General features: G+C 44.2%; 3 protein-coding genes across 10 annotated transcripts in view; 1 reads left to right on the top strand and 2 right to left on the bottom strand.

Moving 5' to 3' along the window:
• Positions 1–10,005, bottom strand: part of L (zinc finger protein Lobe) — a 44,717-nt gene extending 34,712 nt beyond the window's left edge. For 3 of the 8 annotated variants that reach the window (XM_076535079.1, XM_076535081.1, XM_076535082.1), the window contains exons 1-3: positions 8,937–9,076; positions 2,577–2,657; positions 2,435–2,497 (exon numbers count right to left, since the gene is read on the bottom strand). In XM_076535079.1, the coding sequence (XP_076391194.1) occupies positions 2,435–2,497; positions 2,577–2,657; positions 8,937–8,976 (184 nt within the window). In that variant the 5' untranslated portion in view covers positions 8,977–9,076. Of the gene's footprint in view, positions 1–2,434; positions 2,498–2,576; positions 2,658–3,573; positions 3,709–8,936 lie in introns of those variants that run through there. The other 5 variants (XM_076535084.1, XM_076535085.1, XM_003708261.3 and 2 more) reach the window with 3 other exon arrangements.
• A 322-nt stretch (positions 10,006–10,327) lies between these two features.
• Lamtor4 (Late endosomal/lysosomal adaptor, MAPK and MTOR activator 4) lies at positions 10,328–11,284 on the top strand. Its single transcript, XM_003708295.3, has 4 exons — positions 10,328–10,389; positions 10,485–10,565; positions 10,642–10,878; positions 11,049–11,284. The coding sequence occupies exons 2-4, from the start codon at positions 10,494–10,496 to the stop codon at positions 11,067–11,069; spliced, it is 330 nt and encodes a 109-aa protein (XP_003708343.2). The 5' UTR covers positions 10,328–10,389; positions 10,485–10,493; the 3' UTR covers positions 11,070–11,284.
• Positions 10,974–12,872, bottom strand: LOC100876929 (coiled-coil domain-containing protein 130 homolog). Its single transcript, XM_012297148.2, has 5 exons — positions 12,699–12,872; positions 12,196–12,511; positions 11,871–12,131; positions 11,641–11,773; positions 10,974–11,545 (listed from the first exon to the last, which is right to left on the bottom strand). Exons 2-5 carry the CDS (start codon positions 12,505–12,507, stop codon positions 11,316–11,318), a joined length of 936 nt encoding a protein of 311 aa, XP_012152538.1. The 5' UTR covers positions 12,508–12,511; positions 12,699–12,872; the 3' UTR covers positions 10,974–11,315.
• Positions 12,873–12,877: the final 5 nt, after the last annotated feature.

Here is a 12,877-nt window from a genome sequence, read left to right as displayed (position 1 = left end):
AAGAGAGTAGGGGAAGACGCGAGGGGAGTTGGACGAGGGTAAATTATAGGGAATGCCAAGGGAATCCCGAGGGACCAGGAGAACAGCCCAGTGCGCATGCGTCGAGCTGATTAGTTCTCCCTCTTCCCTTGTCCTCTCGCTCCTCTTCTCTCTCCTCTATACACTCTTTCGCGTTCCCGAGTGCTGGCAGCGCCAGAGGAGAGCACCGAGTCCCGAGGGATCTGGCCCCGCTGCCTCTTCGCACTTTCCACTCTCTTCGTCCCTCTACTCTTCTATGCTCTGCTCTGCTCTGCTCTGCTTTTCTTCCTGTTTCCGTCTACTTTCTGTTTCTCTCGATTTTCGACGAATCTCTCTCTTTATTTTACCATTTTTTCGACCTTGCTATGGTCGGTCTTATTTCCGCGATCTTCGCGACGAATCGCGATTGGTCCGCGACGCGAAAAAAGACTAAAATACCGCGTTACAGCCGCTTTTGCGGTGGATTGTCCTTTTCCCGAATGTACGAACGACAACTAGCTATTTATCGAAATGCAAAGTCGAGAATCGACGTTGGTCATCCAAGATCGAACGTTCGAAGAAATTTCGGGATTATCGGATTTTCGGATTTTCGAAAAGATAGGAATACAAGAAGAAGAAAGTGACTAGAGTTTGCGGAGAAAATTGTCGGAGCATTACGCGCGGTGATTGGTCGTCGAAGAATGGCCGTTGATCGCGAGCAAGGAAAACGGCTTTAGGTAGAAATGGCAGTTTCTCGTTGCGACTGTACTCGCCGATATAAGGTTGTCCCAGGTGACACGAGCTGCCTCGGGCCATGGCACGGCTCTACGTATCCCCTGGGGCCGACTCTAGCTTCCTCCTCCTTGTCTCTCCCCTTCTTGCCGTTCCAATCCTCTCAGGGATAAAACGCACACGTGGATCTTCGATACGCGCGCCAACTCCTCGATGCACCTGTGCGCTACCTACCGAATACAACGCTTTCTATCGTCTTCTATCGCTTCGACGAACGCCTCCTGATTCACCCTCTCGCGTCGCTTTCGGTTCTCGCTGGAATTAGCCGGAATCGTAGCTCGATATATTTTCCGCGCGGAAAATGCTACAGGCGAATAATTATGTATATTCCAGCGAAAGCTCGAAGCATCCTCGAGACGTATTTCGGTCGAGTCCGGGTTGCGCGAATAAATAGGAGCGAGCGAGGATCGTATAATCTCGTCTAACGATTCCAGTGGCAATCTTAACCCCCTATAAAATTTGGTGGGCCGTTGTTACGCTAGCTCGAAACACATTCGTTTCCTCCTCTTTTTCGTGTTAGCCCGTGCGAGAGATCGTCCTCCCCGAGGAGAAGCGAGATCCGACTTTTATCCGCGTGCCGGTACCAACCGATTATTATTTCAGGTTACCTTTCGCCAAGTGTACTCGCGAATGCGCGCTTTACACTCCGAGGTAAAACCGGCTCGGAGAAGCCTCGAACGAGGTTGTATCCCCGAGGAGGGCAGCGACTCCCAAGGGACTCGCCTCTCCCCTCTATCGTTCGCTCTAGCTGGTTACTTTGGCTAGAAACCATCGAGATGGTTTCTCCGTTTTTTCGATTACCGTCGAAACGAATTTCGAAAAAATCGACCGGTACACGCAGGATATTCCGAGCGTACAGTCGTGGCAGGGTTGGGTTAGTTTCCCGCGAATCTCGGCCCGCGCACACTCTCGGTTTCGCACACTTTTCGACGATAGAGCCGGAAGAGAAGCGTAACGCGCGCAACAATAGACAAGAATTGAGGGAGGCGCGGTCGATGCATTCTGGTGCATTACTTTTATCAGTTCTCGCGGGACATTGCGTTGCGACCTAACAATACGTTCAGACACGTCGGTCTCATTGTTCGAGGCCGCTCAAGAAACGTACAATTCACCTTAGACTCTATGAATATGGGATTCCTTTGTCCCGAAGGATAGCAAGGTTTTGCGTGCATCAACTTGGTACGTCGAGCATTCGTCGACCAACGACCGTCCTTGTAATCCTGTAATCTCCAGTCAAATTTCTTTCTTCCCTTTCCTCTCGTTTCGGTTGCTTGTTCGATTTTTATTCTTTATTCGCAACTTTCTTTTCGTATCGGGGCAAATCTACTCGGAATTTGTCGGAGGGAGGTGCATCAGGGGGGCTCGGAGATACTTCTCGGGGCGCGGCAATCGCTGAGCGCTCGAAAATGGTAATACGGGCTCAGGTGGTAGGACGCGATCTAACCGTGCTTATTACGTCGATATACATCGGGTTTGGGGCTTACGACAATGCCATCTTAACGATATACGCGGGATTTTCTCCTAGCTGGATCGGCGAACGATATATAAATTATCGTTCGAGGAATAACTAATAATCGCGACGGGCCGTTATGTATAGAAATAATAATAATCGTGATCGTGACGACTTCCGAGATCGTCGACTCACCCTCGGAATGACGACCGAACGCGCGTTGCAGTTCCTCCTCTTCCTCTTCCTCTTCTTCATCCTCTGAAACCGAGAAAATTATCCGATAAACGATCGCGCACAAATATTTAACAACGAACAGCAGGCATTTAGCGAGACTCACGCTTAATTCCCGTGGTCTCGTTATCCTGTTCGGTTAGCTCCAGGACATTCGGCTCGTTTCCCTCGTCCCACTCTTCGTCTCCTGCGGAGAAAAGAGACAAGCAACCATTAATTTCGTCGCATTTGCATATCAGTAACGAAGAATGAAATCTGTATTTGCGACAACAGATTCGAGGAAAAAAATCAAAGAGAAAAGAAAAGGAACGAGAAGAGAGTTGGAAGGTAACGAGCTTCTCCGACTTCGCTCTTTCGAGTTGTTCGCGCTACGCGAATACGGATTCCGAGTAACGATTAATAACGCGTTTTTTCCTCGCTGTCCGAGAAACGAACGAAAACGATTCGCGACCGATCTCGTAACGAAAACGAACGACCCTCGACGAACCTCGTTTCACTGGAAGGACGTAAGCATCGTTTTCGCGCAAACTTAGGTTAGAAAAATATACTCGTTTTTCCGAATCTCTCTGTTCGCTTTATTCGATTTCGAGCGAGGGGTAATCGTCGAACAACGAACGACAAAGTTATTCTTCTCGTTCTATAGGTATATGTATATCATCGAAAACGGAACGGAACGAAACGGAACGCGACTAGTCGTGTTTCCAACGTGAAATATAGCCGCGGAGCACAGTGACATGGCTGGCGTATAGCGGAGCCATCTGTTTGTCGCGTGGGACCAGAAAATTAAACTTAAAAAATTACACCCCTGTCCACGTGGCCAACGGGTCGTTTGTTATTTCGCATGCATCCCGAAAACTGTCCGGTTCGAGCGAAAGAACCGGACGATTATGAGCGGCAATTTCTCCTTTCGCGCGAGTTTACTTTTTCGAGGATAGTCGATCAGGTTGAAGGAAACTCGGAAAAAGTCGAGTTACCGTGGGGTGACATTGTCGGGAAGCTTCGAAAGAGACTCGCGAAAGGAGCATTAGCCCGCGGAGGAGTTAACGCGGAGAAGAAGGGGGAAAAGAAGGAAGACGCTGTTAAATATTCCAAAAGACACGAACCGTGAAGGTAACGTTCCCGGCAAACACCCTTCGATCGCATCCTCTGTCCTGTCAGCTGTCAAGCTGCCTAGCAAAGATACCGGACGAGTTCATCCATCATCGACGATTTCGGTATCGTAACGGTATCGTAACGGTATCGTAACGGTATCGTCGAAATGTACGATTATCCTGGCAAACCGAGTAAACCGGGTAATACCGAGTTCCGGAGCGAAGGGTTAACGTTCAAAGGACTCGAGGAGAGTTAAACGGAAGTTGCAATTTCTCGGTCCATAGGGTTAACGTGGTCGCGTACGGGACCCACACGGCACACGGAATACCGAATAGCTCGCGGCTCTCCTTCGTATGCGTCTGCCGACCTATCCAGGATTCGATCTGTCGTAAATACTGTAAACAATTCGCCGCTGCGGCAGAGCTAAAATAACCCGGTCGAACGATAATCGTAAACGTAAGGGGATTGGCTATTCGGTAAGCTTCGCGTAGTAGCCGCGTGTTTACTTACGATACGAGCACGTAAGGAGCCACCTAATATCGAATCGGCTTATCGGTGGACCGCGCGACGAACTTTTCTCTAGGACGCGCGCGGCTCCGACGAGAACGTTGCCAATTTCTAGCGGTCTCCGCGAACGGAGATACCGCGAACGGAACAGAAGAGCGAATCGAACACTTAACCTTTCGAAAATACATCGAGTATGGCTAGCTCGTCTTGGATAACTGCATATTGCGGCTTAACTCGGCAAACGTTGTACTTTCGAGAACGTTTACGGATAGATTCGCGACCGAACACGAGCGATCCGAGAGAAAAGGAAATCGTCGGAGAACGATAATCACGGGCGAGATTTACGTCGACGGCTATCGTAAACGGTGAATCCGAGGTAGAATACGGTTAGGATATTTGTCGGAGGATCTTGGAACGATTCGACTTAGCCAGATTCGAGTCGAACGAATGAAAAAGATATTTGTTTTCTCGGCTGGCAACAGCAAAGTTATCCCGCAATATCCAGGTAGCGGGTGCTCCAGGTAGCGTGTCGGAGCCAGAGGGTGTTCGTCGACGGATGCGCTGTTCCCGGAGGAGTCTGAGCCCGCGTCAGAGCTGGCCCGGGGTTAGATTCCCCTGGGAACACCGGCAGCTCTCGACTTCCCTTGTACCAGCCACCCAGAAGCAGAAGCAGCAGCCCTTCCTTCCCCGATACACCTCTGACTGGCTGTCACGAATCCAAGACGTACGGTCGCTGCAACACGGGGGAGCAGAGATACCGAGAGCTCTGGATAACCCGCAGCAACCTCCTTTATTCACGGCATATCGATTAATGACTGCCGACTGGAAGTTACCTTCCCGAAGGAAACATCGAATCCGACCGAAACGTTCGAAAAGAATTTCCTACCGAAGCGTTCGGGAAAAATTTGAAAATTCCTTCGTTCCGCTAGCTAGCGGCGGAACGGTAAAATTCCAAAAGGCCGAACGTGATCGATGGTCGGTGTTAAAAGTAGGCGGCACGCGGAAGGCTAGCCACTTCGAGGAAGCGGAAGAGACCTCGTGAAAGACATAGTCGTGGCTGGGGTATTCCTTTGAGGCAGCGCCACGCGTCGACGTCCGTCGACTTGGCCGTTTTGCGGCGAATCGCGCGTCGCGTCGCGTCGCGTCGCTACAACGATCGTGAATCGTTGGCTATCTTTTGTACGCCGCTCTCGTTTGCTCGTCGAGCTCGCCAACTTGAAATCGCGACGAAAAGGTCACGAGCCTTTGGTATTCGCCGATAGCGATAAGATTCGGATCTTTTTCCTGATTAGAGCGTAATTAGAGTAGTCGATTAATTTCGACAGCGTCCGATACCAATTATTATTTAATAACGATTTCTACTTTAGCCTCGATTAGCCGATCTACCCCTAGGAATTCGAGAAGAAATTCCAGTTTAGCCTCGAGAAACTGTCACCGATGCACCGATGCACCGACCCTACAAACCTACACTTTGCATACAATAATTTCATGAAAATCCGATAACTTAATCCCCCAATTTCGCCGTTGCAACTTGCATTATAATCGTTATAACCAACCAGCAAGGAATTAGGGCTGTCACTGCAAAAACTAATAGCGGATTAAGTTTTAGAGTAGCCGCGATTAAAGGGATTCGAAGCGTAAGCTGGAAATTTACATAGTTACCACTGGCTTCGGAGTTCGGAGACGATTTTGCTCGACACGAATTCGTTTCTTCCAATTGTTTCGTCTCGAACGTGCCCGACTCGGCTGCTCGACACGAATCACCACGATTTTTCGATCCGACCAAATCCAAACACCCTCGATAATTATTACTTTTCTCGAGATTATACGACCGCCATATAATCATAGTAATAATAATAATAATTATTATTATTATTATTAGTATTGTTGTTGTTGTTATTGTTGTTGTTATTGTTACTATGCATTTATGGGGCAGAGGGAAGCATAACGCGCAACGATTCACGATTATAATGTTTACGATTATAGGACAGCAGAATATTACTACGCGATGCCGAATATTACCGATATTGAATGCGACCGTAAATCGTTTGTCGGGCGTCGATGACTGCTAGGCAAGAAATACCGCTAGTAGATCGTGCTAGACGTTTCAAAATGTCGGAAAATTCTCGAGCTTAAATTATATAATACTTTTGCGTCGTCGAATAGTATAGAATTCGTTGGTTGTAACGATTAACGTTCCCATCCGATATCCTAGGAGCGACGATTCGCGCTCTTTTAATCCGACGAAATCGTATCGGAATATCGATGAGAAAAAATCCATCGAAGGTTTAATAGGCGACAAGTTGACACGAGTATAATACGAGTTGCTCGTCGTAGTCGTCCTCGAAGATTTCATCTCGAACGATCGATATGTAACGATTACGTATCGTTAAACGATAGTTGAACGGAATTAGTGGAATTTCGATGTACGGGAGGCCTTGACGCGTCTCGCGGAAATGATTATTCGATGGAGGAATGACGAGCATAAGTAGCCCGAAAGCCGACATCGCAAACAGATGGGCCTCCATTAACGCAATTACCAACGGGTTCCGATGCACCTACGGATTGTCCACATTATGACGAACATTGGAATCCATTAATACAGCTTCGGTTGCGCCCAGGTTCATTATCGTGCATTAATTAGCGACACCCTATATCACGAATGCTCGAAATGCTATCGGGCCAAGCTTGCTATTTCGTGGCTAACCGCGTGTTCGTGATGCTCGCTGGTAGAGTGGCGATGGTGATGGCGATGGCTATGACGGTGGTAGTGGTGGTGGTGGTGGTTGCTGCTGATCCGATAGGACATCGAATTGCTTTCGCTAGGAACTCGCCATTTCTCGCTGTGACCCTCTCTATCCTTCTCTTTCCCTCTTTCTTCCTTTCACCGCCAAATTATTATATTCCCGTGTGTGTACGCGTAGAACAAACTTGACCGGTCGATCACGAACGTACGCGAAATACGTTACGTCGAGAGAAACGAGATAATTTCTTATGAAATTTCCCTTTACATCGCGTACGTACGCTTCCTCGCCGCGCCGCGCCGCGCCGCGCCGGTCCAACTTTCCCAACATACAAATTTCCAAGTTACCACGAATTTTCAACATTTACAAATACTATTATTCCAAATAAATTCCTATCGAATAACGACGAAACGATAATCACGGCACAGACACTTTGTTTCCGAATCTACGCGCTCCGACTGCTCTAGCATGGCTGACCACATCGTATACCCGTACTACTTGTCCGACTAGCGTCAGCCTAGTCCTCTTACTTACGCGCATAAGTTCTTACATGCTTATGTATCTACACGTTTTACGCTTCTCTGTCCCGGCAGTTTATCCGATTACTTCTTTTCCAATCGTGCAGCTCCTACCTAACCGTTCGCTTACCGAACCTACCGATCTCGACTAAACAATTGTATAATAGCCGATATCGTCGAAAGCTCGCGGCGCGGTGCAATAATTGAACCGTTAATCGTTCTTTCGAAGCTCTACGCACCTCGCTCGATAAAACTCTTCTGTCTACCCTCTTCCGATCGAACCGAGAAGAGAAGAGAAGCAAGAGTAAGCAGCGGAGGAAGAAGGAACCCAACGGAATAGGTGAACGTCGAGCGAAGCGGGAAAAGAGGAACATAAGAGGTCGAAGAGTAAAAAGTGGAAACGACGTTGTGCCGAAAAGAGGAAGCAAGCGAGAAAAGTGTGAAACCGACAGAGAGGAAAAGAGACGAGGAGAACGCGCGACCAGAATTGGATAGGATAGGAGAACTGGTGATTACAGAGGCCGGGAATTCCACGGGGAGAGGCGGCAGTCCCGTGGGTTTCCACCTAATTCCATCCTGGCTGACTTCTCTCTCCTACCACCCCAACCTACCACTCCTCCCTCTCTCTCTCCCCCCTTCTCCCCTTAACCGACCATTGTGTGTTTCTATCGCTATTCCCGTCTCTTCGCTCTCTGTCTCTCCTCTCTCTGCCGATCGCGTAACGCGTATTCCTCTTTCTCTCTCGATTTTACCCTATTACGTCCGTTTCCTCTTCCTATTTTCACCCTCTCGCCTCGATTGTTTCGTCTCTGTCGCTCGTTAAACGAACGCGATCATCCTTGCTCTCTTGTTGTTCCGATTATCCGGACCAGGAATATGTGTGCTAGAGCATCCTGCATGCACACCGTTCGCGCAACGTGCTCGACGCGACAATTATCGAACGAGTTCGATCGTAATCCCTTTTTACCGCATTTCCCACCGAACGATCATCGACTCCGACAGATTCTCGATGATTTCGCTCTTTCTCGATCTCGTTTCCGTTTCTACTTACGCGCTTACCGATATGCTCGACGCAGTCGTTTCAAGAATAAAGTATTTCTTCAAATATTTCTTTAATAAATTAATAACAGTTACGTTACTGTTAGTAAATAATACGACCAACGATTAATATAGCAGAATAATCGACGATAAAAGCATGGAAAATGCGAACGAAGCCACGATTATTTCGAATCTGCAACGCCATCTTAGTGAGCGTGACACGTGACCCGTGGACAATTACCGAAAATTATAAGAGCACGTTTCGCTTATATAAACAATATTTTTCACGAAAAATTTTTAACGCGTCGACGCTTTTTCTTTATTCGACGATCTCAAGGTCTCGACGAAACAATGTGTCACGAACACGCGTGTCGCAATAGCGACGACGAATTTACAAACATGAACGAAAAGGAAAGAAAAATAAAAAGCGAAACATCTGCGCCGCAAATTACGATACGAACGTTAGCGCAATTATCGTCGCGAGCTTTTCGAGGCTGAGTCATGAAATTCTTTGCTCGGTGTATCCGATAAAACGAAGAAAAGGAGGAGAAGATCGTAGGTACTCACGTTTCAGAGATCGAGGTTTCGCCTGCTTCCTTCTGGACATATCAGGGTGGCTCGTTGCACCGCCGGCCAGGTTGCAATAACGGATCGGTAACGATCATTCAGTCACATTTCGCACTTTTCACGGAACACGATACATTCGCGCACTAAACGACCACACAGTGACCGAACGTCGACGATTTCTTTCGAAAAACGCACCGTTGGCAAAACGTTCAGATCATTTCTTTCGAAAAACGCATCGCTTACAGAACACGAACGCGAATACCTACTACCGGTCAAGATCGACGATTTCGCGCCAATTTCGACGACAAATTACTCTCTCTCTATCGCGGTTACCCGCGCTTCGTAACCATGGTAACGAACAATAACATCTTCGTGCGTTGCGAATCCGTGTTACACGGCTATCGAAAAAACCATTCCGATCGCTCGTACCAATAATTTCGAACAAAACTTATCCAACTATTTCACTCGGTTGTTTTTACGCACGAATCTCCGTAACGATCTCGGAAACCACGTGGTTTCGCATCACTCGAGTACGCGTCCCGTTTAAAATATGTCACTACGCGGCACACCAAACGAACGCGCTCGAAAGACGCGCGGTGAATGACGGCTAGCCGCTACCGCGACGTCATCGGCGCAGAGAACCACTGTCACCGTCTGCGCATGCGTCTTCTTCTTCGACGAGACTGGCCTGCGCGATTCTTCGTACCCGTAACTTTAACAAATTCCTATGAAAATTCCGTTAAATAACTCTTTTTTCAACGCGTTCTATTTAATAATACTCTCTTCATTTTCCTATGTCGTTTAAAGAAATTTTTCCGCGTATACATCTACTGACATCTTTCATATATTTCGATATATTTCGATATATTTGTTTAATTCTTTTTCTAGCTGAGAATACCTGGAGGAAACGCGACAAATTTTCATCATTCTAAACGCATTCTGAAAGTACATTCTACGTATTTACTAAATATGTAGGACGTATAAAAGAATTCTATATTAGCGACGTGAAACAATCGGTAGAGATACAAACGAGATTACGAAATATGTTGATCGCTTTCTACCGCTCATGTTACACTTTTTCCGAAATAATAATTATTATACAATTTTTTTTCCCGTTGGACATTTCATTTGCGAACTATTTACTAATTTTCGTACATTACCAACAAATCTTCGGAAACCTGAATTGCCAACGTCCTCTAGCGATGAGATTCGGAACAACGACTAATGGTTTATTGTTCAGCTAGTCTGCGATAGGACTTTCACGCAAACTAAAAATCTATGGATTCGTTATAATGATTGTTCATAAATTTTCATTTTGTTTCTCCTTTTGCGTAATCGTGGTATAAATTTTCATTCGAGTAATTCGTCTTTTTCTGTATAAACGATTTCCTCTATGTAAAGACTTCTCAGACTAGTGCGTTCGACGTATTCTGCTCAATTTCCTTTTTAACAGGTTAACATTTTAATTTCGCGAAAATAAACCCAACTTCGAGCAATTTGCTGCGCGATTTCATTCGATAACAATTAATATTTTAATAATTGCGACAGATAGAAATAATGTTGTCACTGGAACGTATACCGGATCAAGTTGGACATTTGATTTTAACGGAGGACGGAGCTGTGTTGACGGTATAACATTTTTCTTTATTCTTTTCGATCAGTTTACGGTTATTGTTTATAAATTTTGATAACCACTTTTTTTTAGTCTGGAGGTGAACTGGAAAATGATGAAAGAATCGCAAACATTATCGTAGGTTTAGTCACTTTGACTAATAAAATTGATCCTAAAGCGTTTCCTAACAATGAAATTTTTGATAAAATATCCATAACATACCCGGATCATTGTTACGTTATCTGTCTTTCCAATAAAAAGATACACGTAGTGAAGAAAAAACTAATTTCTTCCACTACTGCGATTATAGAACCGCAACCTTTAGTCGATGTATGAATTCTGTTTCTTTCTCTAGTAATGCTAATTCTAAGAAAATAATGTGTAACATAATAATGATATCTATATTCTTAGAACTTACACGCATAAAGATTTAATGTAAATTTATTCAATTATTCTCTGTAACTTGTTTCCGATTGTAATAAATATTTTTTATCTTGTAGTTTTATGAATTATCACGATAGTGCTACAGATCAAAATAAATACTTTCCAGCAGGGATGAAAATTCGCTACTGGGACACCGAGTAACGTGAACAAATACAACAGTAACCATTTCTAATAATTATAATTATAATTATACTGAACTCTACTTATCACGTTACTAATTAATCTTACATTTTTACGTATAAATATTATATACATCGTATGTAATAAATAAAAAAATTATTTACTATACTAAGTACATATAATTTTATTTTAAATACCTAATACTATGATTCATTGTCAGTATCAGAACTGTCGTATGTTACTAACGATCTACTTAATACATCGTTAGCTGATGTGCATTCTAGTTGCGGCAATTCTGGCAGCTTTGTTAATTGGTCCTTGTGTCTTTTAGCGTCGTTAATCGGTGCGGACTGCGATAATTTTCTTAACTTATCTTTCGATCGAACGATTGATACCAACCGTTTCAAAGAAGTATTCCCTGTTTTTTTCGTTTCTAAAATCACAATATATTCGCAAGACAAATATTATTACTGTTAAGGAAATTAATCGACTAGTTAATCGATATTAATTAAGGTAATAAATTTATACCTTTTTTATGCATTAATAACTTTGCCAACTTTATGTCGTCTTCGTGTTCGTTCACTAAATCAATGTTTAGTCCACTTTTTTTAAGCAACATTTGATCGGTGCCCTGTCTGTTTTGTAATTCCTTTTTTTTCGTCTGTAATACCGTGCATTAGTCAGGAAATAACGATTAAAATGTTCGCGATATAAAAACTGGAATAACGATAAGTACTTATAAGTAGCATGAAACTTACTCTAAATGCCGAGCGTAATGCACAGTTCGAACTATAATCGTCTTTCCAAGTAGCGTCGTTCAATGCTAATGCACCCTCCAACGAGGAGTCACGGGACTTTGCTACTTTCTTATCTTCTATACCATGCTCCAGCTTGTACATTGCATCGTCGTAAAGTCTACATGATACTTCTTTTGTTTCTGGTACAACTTGCTCATTTTCTTTTGGATCCCACCGATTTTCTTGACGTCTTGCTCCACTCACTATTATATAATCTAGATTCTGAACAGAAACATTTTTCTGTTAATTTTTCAACTTATTCCATATGTTTTAAGTCGCTACTTACAGCAGGATCAGTCTTTATTTCAAAATGATTATCGCAAAGGTGACATTTCATACGAAACTGATACAAGGGTGTACTATAATACATTCCAATCTTTTTCTTCTCTGCATTATAACGTACACCCATTCCAATATGATTACCACATCCTTCGCACCATATATTGTACGGCATCTCGAATCTGATGATAAGGATACCCATGTGGAGTTTCCTCGCTCTTTCACGTAATGCATGTGTACCAAGAAATTTGTTTAATCCACCAACACGTGGATCATAATCAGGTGGATAATACAAATTTGTTCCTTTACGTTCCCCCATTGTTCTGCAAAATTTAACAAACGTATAAACGTATCACGTAACATACACATTATAAAACTTATTTTAGATTATATGTAAGATGTGTTTTGAATAGGACAGATTTCGAAATTTTAATAACATTACTATCGTTAAAAGCATTTATGATATGCACCGTGTAAAAAAACGTTGAAATAACTCTATATAAAAAATACCTTTAACTGTATTTCGTTTTCAGAAGTAAAATAAAATCGTCTGTTTTTCTTTTTTGAACAATGATCTACGTTCACACTCGTGATGCTCGATAACAACTGCAACAAATTCCACTTGTCTCAATAAAATAAGTGCGCCATAGAATAGTTGTTTCACGCTATAATAAGTTCAGTGAAGCGCC

Source organism: Megachile rotundata, chromosome 8 (assembly GCF_050947335.1).
Source record: "Megachile rotundata isolate GNS110a chromosome 8, iyMegRotu1, whole genome shotgun sequence".
In the NCBI taxonomy this organism is placed as follows: Eukaryota; Metazoa; Arthropoda; class Insecta; order Hymenoptera; family Megachilidae; genus Megachile; species Megachile rotundata.
The sequence above is the reverse complement of the archived record's forward strand: the minus strand, read 5'-3'. Positions and strand labels throughout refer to the sequence as shown.